Here is a 12420-nt window from a genome sequence, read left to right as displayed (position 1 = left end):
ACCATGGCGCTGATGATGTCGTCAGGGTGGGAATCTGGTTTCCACTTCATGGCTGGAATGGTCGTTTCATGGCGACAGGCGGGTCAGGAATTTCTGCTGGCGATGAGATAAACCTTGTTATACCAGCGGCCCAGGGCTACGCGGCTGGATTCACAGACGCAGGCCTGACGCTCAACAACACTATTGACTCTCAGACCACCCAATGGTTCCTTAAAAACGATAGTACAGTCAACGAAGTGTTGCTGGAGAACTTTGCGCATAGATCCGTGCACGACTTGGCCGTTATCGGAAAAGCCGCAGTCAAGGCATTCTACGGAAAACAGCCTGCGTACTCCTACTACTCGGGCTGTTCTCAAGGCGGTCGACAAGGTTACTTCGCAGCTGAGAAATACCCCGAGGATTTTGACGGCATTCTGGCCAACGCTCCAGCCATCAACGCCCCTCAACTCTCGCCTGCAGAATTCTGGCCTTCAGTATTGATGGCCAACATTGTCGTGCCACCTCAGTGCGTGTTTAGGGCATACCAAGACGCCATTGTCGAAGCATGCGATGCACTAGATGGAGCTCGTGATGGTCTCATCTCTGCTCCTGAGAAGTGTCACTACGATACCTCGAAACTTGTGTCGAAGAAGATCGAGTGCACCGAGACAGACAGCACAGTTGTCATCACCAAAGAGCATGCTGAGCTGGTGGCCAAAATTCTCGAAGGCCCCGTTGATCCCAACGGCAAGACACTCTGGTACGGAACTCCCCCTGGGGCCGACTTTGATGGTTTAGCCAACACGACAACTGTCAACGGCTCAATTGTTCCTGTCCCATTTGTCACAGCCGAAGCATGGTTCAAGTACGCCATTGCCCAAGATCTCTCCCTCGATACGTCCAAGCTGTCCTTGTCGGATTTCTTTCACTTGTTCAAGCAGTCAGTTGATCGACTGACTGACTCGCTGGGATCGGACAACCCCGATCTCACGGGGTTCAAAAACGCAGGCGGCAAGCTTCTCTCATGGCACGGCATGGCTGATCTTCTAATCATGCACGGTGGCACAGTACTCTACTGGAATAAGCTGCGCCAAAGGGCCAGCAGCCAGGGCGAGCTGGATAGTTTCTACCGTTTATTTCTGGCCCCAGGAGCAGGGCATTGTTTCGGGGGCGTTGGGCCCAATCCAACGGAACCACTTTCTGCTCTTGTGGATTGGGTTGAGAGGGGAATCAGCCCTGAAACACTCTTTGCAGAAGCAACCATGAGTGGCAAGTCTGTCAGCCGTAATCTGTGCCCGTATCCAAGCACTTTGCGATATGACGGGAAAGGGGATGTGAATTCTGCCAAGAGCTTTACCTGTTCTCAGCGATAGCTCCTTAACGCCGAGGCTGATACTGGATCAAGCTCCTCCGGGTTTACTGTCGTTGCCCCATGATACCGGGCCCGGCCTCAATAGAATAGACTTTCTACATTGACAAAGAGCACTAGAACCTGCAACAAAACCTGCAAAGCTATATCATTGAGGTTAATCTTATGCCTACTGCACCGGTCGGACGGTGGCATAGCTAGAAAAAAAAAAAAAGAATATTTCTACAAAATAGAGTTTGCTATCCCTTCTATCCTGTTCAATTCCAGCTATCTATCTTCTGCCATCTTTATTATTTTGTCATTTTAGCCTTCGATATTCTTCCACCTATATCTCTCTCGTCTGGCTCCGTGCAATCGCTTCTAGGGCTGTCTCTACCAATCGATCTCATACACAGAAATCAGCGGGAGCTTTTAGTATCTCTCTGCCTCCCTTCAGCCTGAATCTTCTTGAGTTGTTTCCCTCTTTCGTGGCAATTTTCACAGATTTAGGAATAGCCGTTCTTAATTGCTATGGTACATGTCAAGAATCGACAGTAATAGGTCCCACCGCCCAGTTCAATGACCCAGCTTTATCTCATGTGAACTTATGATTCGTCACCTTTATCCCCCTGCACATCATTTCAACATTGAGGAACAATCTTTGATTCCATTCCTACTCCAACTAAATTCCCTCACTCCTTCCAACCATCTCCAGCCCCCAGCATCCAGTTCAAACCCACCAGGTGAAGATCGTGCTTTTCAACAAACTTGGCCGGATCAAAAGATCGTCTTTGCACGAATTCTTCACCTCCAACGTCCTCCTTTGTCAGATCCAGGGTCGTAGGCTGTCGAAATAGGAGGAACAGATAGCGATGAGGCTTAGAACTGCACACGATTACTATCGCATCTCGAACAGGCAGATATACCTACTCATCCTTGGGACCGGGTCCAAGGTACTCTGTCAAAGCAGGCTGGACCTGTGCGACCATCCCCTCATCGCCACTCAGAGGCCTCAGACCTGGGAGAACCCAGTGACGCCAGAAAGCAAACTTGGGATCATCTGGCGTGGGAGCATCAGGGTCAACGAGCAACAGCATGTATGTCGCATCAGATGGGCTATCGGGCTAAAACGCGTCAGCATCTTCCACGAACGTAGGGCGGCTTCAAACCTCTTTCGAGAAGCGAATACTCGGGGCAAGTCTGCACTGCGAAGCACGAAACAGATTCCCCAACTTGACAGCCGTCCCGTCGAATGCGACGTCGAGCTTTGTCGTAGGCTTGAAATCCTCCGGGATAAGACTGGCTGCCACGCCAGGGACGAGCTTGGCCTCAGCCAGAGAGGCAGACAAGGCCTTTGCGTGCTCTTTGAGAACCATCTTGAAATAATTGTGTAGCTGCAAAAGATCAGCTGAAACAAGCTCGGTCGATGACGATGACCTTGGTTTTGATCCTACCCCACGTTTGGGGGTGCATCAGACTGTGATGTGACTGGTGGAAGAAAGCCAGTTACAGTACATTGTCATCATGCCCCCAATGTTGGTAAAGGAATTCAGCCACAATCACAAGCTGCATTTCTTGTTATGCAGTGCACAGGCTGGCCATGCACAAGGACGGAGAGTCGGGGAAAGCGGGCTGCTGGTCTTATCCAGGGATTAGGATCATGTGCAGGGACCCTCAAGAAGTCTTTCGGACAAGCAGTGGGTCCTCTAGGTGTGATTATCTTATCGAAACATATCTGCTATCGAGATATAGTAGGGCCAGGGGACCTCTGTGTCTAGTTCAACCTCTGGTTGATATCGAGTAAATGCTCCCAATGTCTTAGACTTGGTCTCCATGGCGCGATGGGGCAGAAATCCGGGGTAAATTAGCGGACGACAACAGGGGCGGTACTAAAGGCGGATCCGCTGTGCTCAGCCGGCCGTCGGACGCGCAGGATCGACGGAGCCAAACCCTGGCGTCGGTAATTGAATCATTTCGCAGAGAATTCCCAAACAGACTTGACACGAAAGGAATGCCAGTCCATCAGGTCATCATCGCTTGTTTCACCGACACAATGAAGGATCGAAGGAGCGTGTTTCTGACGCTTTCGTTTCATGTTAAAGAGAGTGGGTCGATTCCAGCTAATCAGAGTGAAACTCTTCAAAGCTCGGCCAATGTCTGCTCCTGGCGAAACAAGCCTTGGACCAACACGACTGGACCCCTGCAACACCACGGCATTGCTTGGAGCAGCTGATCATTTCACGTTATCTCGACCATAACATTCCTCACCTTCTTCACATTCATTCAACTGCATCCGCAACGTCTTACCTCCACCATGTCAGAACCAAACCCTCAGTCAAACTCCCCTCTTATCAAACTCCCCCGCGAAGTCCGCGATGCCATCTACCTCGAAGTCTGGCGCTCCACCGGTCTCCGCCAACACATCGTAGCCCACTGGGGAGCCTCAGACTCTCAAGACGCCAAACCCCATTACTGCCGCTGGAAATGCTGCACAGAATTCGAGGTTGAAGACCGGCTACAAGAGCTAATCGAAAACGTCCGGATCCAGAAAGGAATACCTCTAGGTGACCACATCATGGGCAGCCCCGTCTCTGCTCGTCTTGACTACCAGGGCCTTCTCTCCTCACCATGGGATAACCACTGGAAATGCTGGCTTGAAATTGCAGAGGAGTACGGCAGAGAATACAAAACGGTCTCTGTTGGCCCGATTAATGGTCATTCTGTCAGCACATCGGGCTGTCGCTGTTGGAAAGACCTAGCCAAAGATCCCGAAGATTCCAAACCATACTGGGATCGAAAGCCTACAGCACCACCACCCAAGCCTCCCAGTAGATGGAAACGAGCTGTGGAAAAGGTCAAAAAGGTCAAGGAAGCAATTAGACCACCACCACCACCTTCGCCTTCCCCCGAACAGACTTGGACTGGTAGCCCTTATATGCCAATGTTGCTGTGCTGCAAGCTCTTGTAAGAACCTCATAACCACTCATAGCTTGACTGACGTTCTAGGTCTCCTGAAATCATTGAGTCTCTGTACAGGTCAACCACCTTTATATTCACAGACCTGAAGGCTTGGCAGTTCTGGCTAGGTTACTGTGAGCCACATCCTCAAAAATCAGATTGGCCAGATCTTGGAGAAGCACCTCGAGCTTTTCTCAATTCCACCAAGAGCATCGAATTATGCCTCCACCCATCTTTTAGATTCGAGGTACCTTGTACAGTCCCAGCACTGTGCGCTCACCCAGAACAACTCCACGACCCGTACGACTTTCACTGGCTTAACATTGACCGGTTCCAAAACCTCAGGAGTCTAAAGATTTGGATGTCTGCTCGAACTCTCTCCCAGTTCCAAAGGCAGTCCCCCAATCAATGGAGGCACCACAGGATTGATCAATTCAGCATGGACGAGCTTCGAAAGACATTCTCATCTTTTGACAACCTGGATGAATTCATCATCAGCACCCCTCTTGCTGAAAATATTGGGCCAGAAGACGGATATGTACAAGACGTCATGAAGCAACCGAATCATCATATCTGGAAGAGAGGCACTGGTGATCATTTTCATCCGCTGATGGACATGGATCTTGGCACAGGTGGGCCTATCACTCAAGTCATCACAAATCCTGAAAGGTACGTTTGCCCTGATTGCTCCTTCATTTGTCTGACGCTCTCAGAACGGTGCATCCGTGGACCTATCAACTATCCGTCTCCTACTCTTTCCGTATCGCCGGGCTTATATAAACTATGGTAGTTGAATACGAAATCTAGGAGGGTTAAGTTGTGTTGAGGAATCAGGTCAACAGTCTGATAACATCAAGTCTACACTAGAACAACCTTCTTGATGAACCCATCCACACATTGCACTGCAGTCTCGTCGTCCGACCTTATAGTGATTATACCGGCTCTTTCCCATTCTTGCTCCGTCTTCTTGGTCAAGACAAGTCCGTTGTACTCTCTGCCTCCCAGCAAGAGCAGCACGTCAACAGCACCACCACTCCCGTAAACTTTTCCTTCCACGGGCCTTCCCTGGTACAAACAATCCCATCCTGCAAATAGCCGGCTTGTACCCGGAATTTTCACTTGTAAGTGGTAAGGTACCATCTTTTCAGCCAGTTCGAGTTCAATCAGGGGCGCTTCAATCTCCAGTGTCTGTTCCAAATGGCTTCCTGGGCTTGTCAGGCCATGGCTCTTTGGGAAAGGGTTTGGAAGAACCTGGCGAATCAGTGATTGCCTGGTATCTTGCTCCATCCGAGTGTTGGCTATCGACAATGTTGGGAAATCGATATTCTTCATGACTGAGAACCAAGACCAGCCCGGATACTCGGTGTTTGAGTCTTCACTTGACCACCAGAGAAGACATTCTGCCAAGCTTGATCTGAATGCGCCGTAAAAGTAGTCGTCGTGATGCTTTCGGGAAAGCAAAGTTGCAACTCCCGAGATGGCCACCATCCTATCCGAGGCAAAGGATAGCTTCATATTCGAGTAGTCGCGAACCAGTTCGCACCATGCTTCTCCAAGAGCCTCCCTCTTACTCAGTGATAGAATATGGTGCCTAACGAGTTCCTTTTCCATCTCCCTTGGTTGGTCACTCTCAATAAGAGGGTGCGTCATTCGACACTCCTTGAACAAACCACTCAAAGTCCAGTGCAACACTCGACGGGATAGCACCCTCTCCTGGAGGCACCATCCGCGCTCCATCAGGGGGTGTCTGACTCGGGAGGTCCAGCGAGAGCTAACCAAGGTAGGCCGGAGCTGAGCCCACACATACCTCTGCTGGCCATTCTCGTCCTTGAATGGTACTGGAATTGGTTTGATCTTGAACCGGCCGAGTGGTCTCGGTCTCAGAAAGCCTTCAGTGCTACTGTTGGCACAAGAAGCAGCAATGCAACATAGAGAACCAGAGTAGTAATCGCCCATCCTTCCCGCTTCAGTCGCCCAGTCCCCCAGGTCGTTCGGTCCATCTGATTGAACAATGCAGATAGCATCGATCCAAATGTACTTGACTCCCATCAGTCTGGTGATGGTAATGGCATCTCGAATGGAGGCTGGGAGATCTTTGATCCAGATTCCGCTCAGGCGAGATTGTAGGTTCTTCGACGTCGTTCTTGCTTTGCTGTTCGCTGTTCCCTTTCCCCAGCAGTAACTCAAAGCGATGTACTCAAGAGCTTTCTGGTCTGTTTGGATCAGCTTTACCATGTCGTCACCGTCCAGGCCAACATCGATGAGCCTTGTAGGGGCCACGGCTGCCACCGATGCCGCGCACTGCGGATGTTGAGACTGGCAATTCCGGATCCATGGCCAAACTTCCGCTCGAATAAGCTCCTTCAAGTCCTCATTCTGAGGACCAGGCATTGATTCTACAGACGTCAGAGAGTTCTTCCACAAGCTAGGCTTTATCCCATACCCTTGATTGAGATTGTTTTCATCTCCTGAAGATATTCTTGAACCAATTCGATGGTGGGAATGCCTACGTCGCGATAGGAAGGCGGGGGAATTTCAATGCCAAGAGCAAGTAGTTCAGGAGGGGTTTCATAAGCAGGGAATATGTTGGAAGAAGGGCAGGTAGTTGTTAATCTGACTTTTATGCTGAATCCCTCATACCGCCATTCTGTCATGAGTAGGTTCTGAAACGGTTCGCTCAGTTGGCAGTCCCAAACGACGTACTGCCACATCAACTGGCAGAGTGGACATCCCGCATCAGCAGAAGCTTGTAGCGATAGAAAATTTTCATGGTGGTCAAAGGGGTGAGGGTCTTTTGATGAGGTATAACCTCTGTTGAATGCGGAAGAGAACGCTTGGCATTTCTGGCACAATGATTCAAACACGCGGCGAGGGTTTAAATCGGTTATTGAAAAGGATGCCGACATGATGAGGTTGATCTCAGAGTGCTTTGAGTATGGCCGTTGCGTTATAATGCGAAGGAGATGCGAAGCATGGGCTTCAGCGACTGAAGTCAATTAAATATCAGGCACCAATTTTTTTTTCTTGGGCTATTACGCAAGCGTCACTTGACTAATCACACGTCCTCAAGTATTGTCGTTAATGTGGCTTGAAGATCGTGTCAGATGACTGGCCTCAGCCTGGTCCTGAGTTGCTCGTTCAGCCGCAGCACAGCCCAGCTGAGGCAGCAGCAGCTCACTGTGATGGCTCAACTTTACTTTGATGACCTCTCCAAGACGTGAAAAGCACGTGGTTGCCTTGTGTATTCGCCAGTACAGGGTATCCTGGCTCCAATAGCAAGAAATCAAGACTTCCAACTGTAACACACTCTCAATGGGAGCAGAACGAAGTCCTTTAATATGAATCCAGACCCTGCCATTGGAGCCAAGGGCCAGAGAGCACCGTTTCAGGGTAGCAATAACCGATCCGATGTACCCTTACGGCGTCATCACCCGACGAACCGTTCAACCGCCAAGACAAGAATGTGATTACGTTCATCACTTGCAAATTTCATCTTTATGCCCATAAGGCCTCGGTTCCGTGTTGTCATCCCACCATCAAGCAACATGCAGACCTCTTTAACCGTAGTCCAACGGAAGAATATACCCCACCAATCAGGGAGCTGCCCCAGCTTTGGGGGTTCTTGGGGATTGACCCTTGCATGCAGTATCACAGGTCTGAGACGATGGTTATTGGTGCTAATTAAGGTTCCGAACAAGCTTCCCCGCGTAAAGGTTGGAGACTGGGGTAGCTTGCCAAGCTCTGGGGAGCTCCGATGCAAAAGCTGTACCAAACGAGATGTTGTATACTTAAGGAATGATTCTGCCCATTGAATCCTCCCAGAATCTCGCCAGTCTTCAGCTCTTCTCTCAGTTGGCAGCATGAATCTGAAATTGTTTCTCTTCTACTTCTTTGCGGGCCTAGCCCTTGCCTTCCCTTCAGACTACCTCAAGTTGGCCACTTGGGGACTTGAAGGGTATGCCAAAGACAATCCCATCGGTCCTACCACCGGAGGAAAAGGTGGCAAGACAGTCTTTGTGTCTACTGCCGAACAGCTCGTTGCTGCCGTTGCTGGCACCGATCCCAAGATCGTCAGGGTCAAGGGCAAGATCACTCTGCCTGCGCGTCTTAAGGTCGGCTCCAACACGTCCCTTATTGGCGTCGGCGCGTCTGCCCATATCACAGGAAAGGGTGTCGATGTTTTTAATGGCGACAACGTCATTCTTCAGAACCTCAAGATCAGCCATATCCTCGACAATGATTGCATCACCATCCGGAACAGCACCCGCGTCTGGGTTGACCACAATGAGTTCTTCTCTGACATCAGCTACGGACCCGACCACTATGTAAGTTTCTTGCTTTTGAAATTCACTGCTTTTTAGGTGGTGTTGCGTTGCGGTGTTGGGTTCTGATGCCGTTGTGTGTGTTTTGGTGTTGTGGCGGTTTCCTCCTCTGGGGACGCCATTGAAGACTAGACAAATGCAACATGTGCTAACTTCTTTATCAGGACGGACAAGTCGACATCATTCGGGCCTCAGACTTTGTCACAGTGTCATGGAACTACTTCCACGATCACTGGAAGTCCTCCCTGGTGGGCAACGACGCGACCTTCCGAGATCTCGACTTCGGCCATCTCCACATCACATACCACCACAACTATTGGCGAAACATGGGCACTAGGGGTCCTGCCGGGCGTTTTGGCCACCAACACAGCATGTTCCCTCTGTTTACATACAATGAGGCTTGAACTAATTGGCCTCTATAGTCTACAACAACCTCTACGAAGACTTTCTGTATCAGGCCATCCACAGCCGATCCGATAACCAGGTGGGTCCTCCTCCAACTTGACATCACAAAAGCTGACACAGCCAGGTTCTCGTTGAGGGCAATGTCTTCCGAGGTAACACGAGTGAAGCCCTGAGCACATACGGCCTGGTAATTCCTATGGATTCCCCTAACACATGCACTTGCGGTGACGAGGAGCTCGATGGATATGCCAATCTTGGAGCCAGTGAGTCCTGTGACCTCTTACACTGGAGCAAAGTTAACTTGGAACAGAAAACGACTGGGGCTCAGCTGGTGTCAACATTACGCAGAAGGGCACCTTTTACAAGGCCGACTACAAGTACAAGTTGACTCCTCTCAAGCTTGTCCCAACTGTGTGCAAGCTCGGTGCCGGTGTTGGCAGGATCTTCAAGTGATTTCCACCTGGGTAGACGTAGCGCGCTGGGGATAAAAGGGGTGTGACAAGGTTGCTGGGAGAATGTCTTCTACATGTACTAACTTTTGCTTCTATTCTTGCCCACTTAGCTAGTGCCTTGTCGAGATAAAAGATGAGTTCGACCAAAGTTAATCTCATGATTATCATACGTTGTGTTTTAACTGCATAAAGAATTAGAGTGGGATTTTCTAAGCCATTGATGAGGACTACTTCGAGTTGTCTCAGTCACCGGATAAGTTCAGGGATAAAACTACACACTCTTAGGCAATCCTGTGATAATATCTCCTGCATAAACAGCGTCGTGGTAATTGCAACTACGGATGACAATGACTGGATACACAAGTGCCCGGAGCCAGGCAGTGGCGATACATATCCAAGCGTGCCTAGTGACCATGAAGGCGTGAACCAACGTCGTAATGGAAGTAGAGCAAAGCCATTGCTAGGTCACATGAGTTATCTATATCACATTATGATTTCTTTCACACTGCTTGGCGTAAACCTAACCTTCTTTCTCGGATCAGCCAGTTTGGCCATCTTAATCTTTAAATGCAAGATTAACTGCAAGGTTTTGAAATTGGTTGCATTCCTTCACATGTAGACTTGCCGGATCTACCATGCAGCGAGACGATAGACCAGCGTGTTTGAAGCGCTCGCAAACTCGGGGAAGAGAACAATCAGGTCACAAGCACAAGCGAGCAACACTCAACGGCAGGATATACCTCAGCAGTTCTGCGAATCAGGAGACGTGATGGCTTTAAGATCCCACTCGTTTAGAAAGGTGCCATAATTAAGCATAGGATCACGAGATTTAAAGAAATATAGAGAGGTATTTTAGTCAGAGGGTCTCATGCATATATTTCTATTTCTGCACTTAGGTAGCAACGTGTTAGAATATACTAAGAAAGCGGATTTATTGATATTATAGTATTAATTCTTCACGCCATATTCCTGTAGCTCTTGGTAGCTGCGTGCGAGGGAGTATCACGGAGAGCACAGTTGGCGACCAGTCTAAGAGCAGCAAAAAAAGAACATGGCAACAAGGGATCGAATCAAAGCCCAAACACCAAAAAGAAAGGCCCAGATTGGATTCATCGGAGTTGGCTACCAACGGTCGCATTCACGGCACCGCCAGACCATACAAGTATGGCGCGCTGCTCATCCCCTCTGGGTTCGAGTACTACCTCACCATCAAGGCACCCCGACAGGACAGGGTCTTCTACCCCTACCCTACCACGTGCTCTCGAGAAGTCAAGCTGAGGCATATGGCTGGCTGGAATTGGTGAACTATCATCGAGCTTTACATGCAGCCAACACGCCAAGGAAGCTAGGTATGGCGAAGATGTCAACGCTCACGTCTGCATCGATGTTCTGGGTGATCCACTACTTCTGCAACAAAGACCAGGCCCTCAAGACACAACGATCATCGGGCGTCAGTGGGGAAGAGATCCGCTTCCACATTCTCGATCGATGGAACCTCAATCTTGTACCCTAGAGGTTGGAAGTGGCACGTGTTCAAGGCCTCGCTGTGCAAGGGACCCGACCACGGCATCGCGATGAAGCTCGGGTGCAGAACAGAGAAGTGTAACGCACAGGTGCTGTCCAAACGACAGGAAACGCGCCCATTATGATAAGCATTATCCTTCTACGTACATAAATTAAAGATAAACTCTTCATAAGCTAAAACTAAGTTCTCCATACTCTTATGATAACTATTATCTCAATGTGAACTCATATTGCCATATTTTTATGATGTGGATTGTCTTAACTTCTCCCAAGATCTTCTCAATGCTGTAGGCATAACGCGGGGAAGGCAACGGCACATTCGACAGGCGCCTGTGCGCTATGGCGCTGGATGTACTCATGTAGTCCAAAGTGCCTTCGCACAGGGTTTCATCGAAGATCTCACCCCAGAATGTCCAAAAAAGACACGGCGGTTTCTGCCAATGCGTCTGTTAACACACCGGGGAAGTCGGAACCTGGAAACAAACCTGGAACAATGCGAACATCTTCATTTGATGCGTATATAATAAGAGAAACCTCTGACCAAGCCGAATGGCCAAGCTTTTCGACATTTATATCTTGCCTCGCGTGTTCTTTCATCAGAGAACTCAACATGAATTGTTACTGTCGCATCACCGCCTACTCAATCAGGAACAGTGGTCCCGAAGAGCACTTTACCAATGTTCTCTTCTGCCCTGAGGCATTTTTCCACTTCTTCTTTTACGTTTTTTTCTTTTCGCTCTTTCTTCCTTTTATTCTCTGAGTACTTTAATGCCTTTACAAACCCAATCTGATTTGCGCTATCTTCTTTTTCCTCATCATCAATTTTAGAAGGCGCTCGACACTTGCCAGATGCCGCTTTGGGCTGCGATGTGGGGCGGGCAACCTACTTGAAGTTGAAGCTCTCGCCCATTAAGTACCGATTTAACAAAGGCTAGCAACTGGTGTGGTGGTGTGCGCCCCTCAACCCAGGTTGGTCTCAAATACCTCGAGTGCATTGGAGTTATCCGGAGTTAGATCGGTACTTTCTTTTTGGGTCCCGAGTCTATTGGTCAATCCCCACATTTTCCACTTTTTTGCTTTTTTTGAAATTTCCCCACTTATCTTATCAACTATGACGCCAGCACGTGACCCGGCCATCCCTCCAGCATCGTCTCTCATGTCGCGGAAGGGTTGACCGACCTTGCTTGCATACACAGCTGCGACTTGTCTCGGTACCTAATGCATGGTTTTTTCCTTGAGAAAATTAAATTCAACTTAATGATACTCACACAGCGTTCGTCACGCTCCCTTGTTTATTCCCACTGGTGGCTCTGTCGCTGGGAGAGCAACAGACTCTTGACACCTCATCCACACACAGTCGCATCCTACAGAAACGGCTTCAAGGTATCAGCCATTGATGACAAGTGCCTTGCGACTTTCGTCGCTAGATTAA

At 49.3% G+C, this 12420-nt stretch overlaps 5 protein-coding genes across 5 annotated transcripts; 3 read left to right on the top strand and 2 right to left on the bottom strand.

Annotated features, from left to right (window-relative positions):
* Positions 1–68: 68 nt before the first annotated feature.
* NCS54_01359000 (Carboxylic ester hydrolase) lies at positions 69–1352 on the top strand (the record flags this gene model as incomplete). The annotated part of the gene is made up of 1 exon (XM_053158776.1): positions 69–1352. One exon carries the CDS (start codon positions 69–71, stop codon positions 1350–1352), a length of 1284 nt encoding a protein of 427 aa, XP_053014751.1.
* Positions 1353–2019: 667 nt separating this feature from the next.
* NCS54_01358900 (Hypothetical protein) lies at positions 2020–2703 on the bottom strand (the record flags this gene model as incomplete). Its single annotated transcript, XM_053158775.1, has 3 exons — positions 2020–2212; positions 2258–2451; positions 2497–2703. 3 exons carry the CDS (start codon positions 2701–2703, stop codon positions 2020–2022), a joined length of 594 nt encoding a protein of 197 aa, XP_053014750.1.
* Positions 2704–3641: 938 nt separating this feature from the next.
* On the top strand, positions 3642–5075 carry NCS54_01358800 (Hypothetical protein; the record flags this gene model as incomplete). Its single annotated transcript, XM_053158774.1, has 2 exons — positions 3642–4291; positions 4334–5075. 2 exons carry the CDS (start codon positions 3642–3644, stop codon positions 5073–5075), a joined length of 1392 nt encoding a protein of 463 aa, XP_053014749.1.
* Positions 5076–5143: 68 nt separating this feature from the next.
* On the bottom strand, positions 5144–7191 carry NCS54_01358700 (HET domain-containing protein; the record flags this gene model as incomplete). Its single annotated transcript, XM_053158773.1, has 2 exons — positions 5144–6681; positions 6729–7191. 2 exons carry the CDS (start codon positions 7189–7191, stop codon positions 5144–5146), a joined length of 2001 nt encoding a protein of 666 aa, XP_053014748.1.
* A 954-nt stretch (positions 7192–8145) lies between these two features.
* NCS54_01358600 (Amb-all domain-containing protein) lies at positions 8146–9465 on the top strand (the record flags this gene model as incomplete). The annotated part of the gene is made up of 5 exons (XM_053158772.1): positions 8146–8610; positions 8772–8976; positions 9030–9091; positions 9137–9275; positions 9323–9465. The coding sequence occupies 5 exons, from the start codon at positions 8146–8148 to the stop codon at positions 9463–9465; spliced, it is 1014 nt and encodes a 337-aa protein (XP_053014747.1).
* Between the last annotated feature and the right edge of the window lie 2955 nt (positions 9466–12420).

This window comes from Fusarium falciforme, chromosome 11, assembly GCF_026873545.1.
Source record: "Fusarium falciforme chromosome 11, complete sequence".
Classification (NCBI taxonomy): Eukaryota; Fungi; Ascomycota; class Sordariomycetes; order Hypocreales; family Nectriaceae; genus Fusarium; species Fusarium falciforme.
Note: the sequence above shows the minus strand (reverse complement) of the source record. Positions and strands in the feature narration are given on the sequence as shown.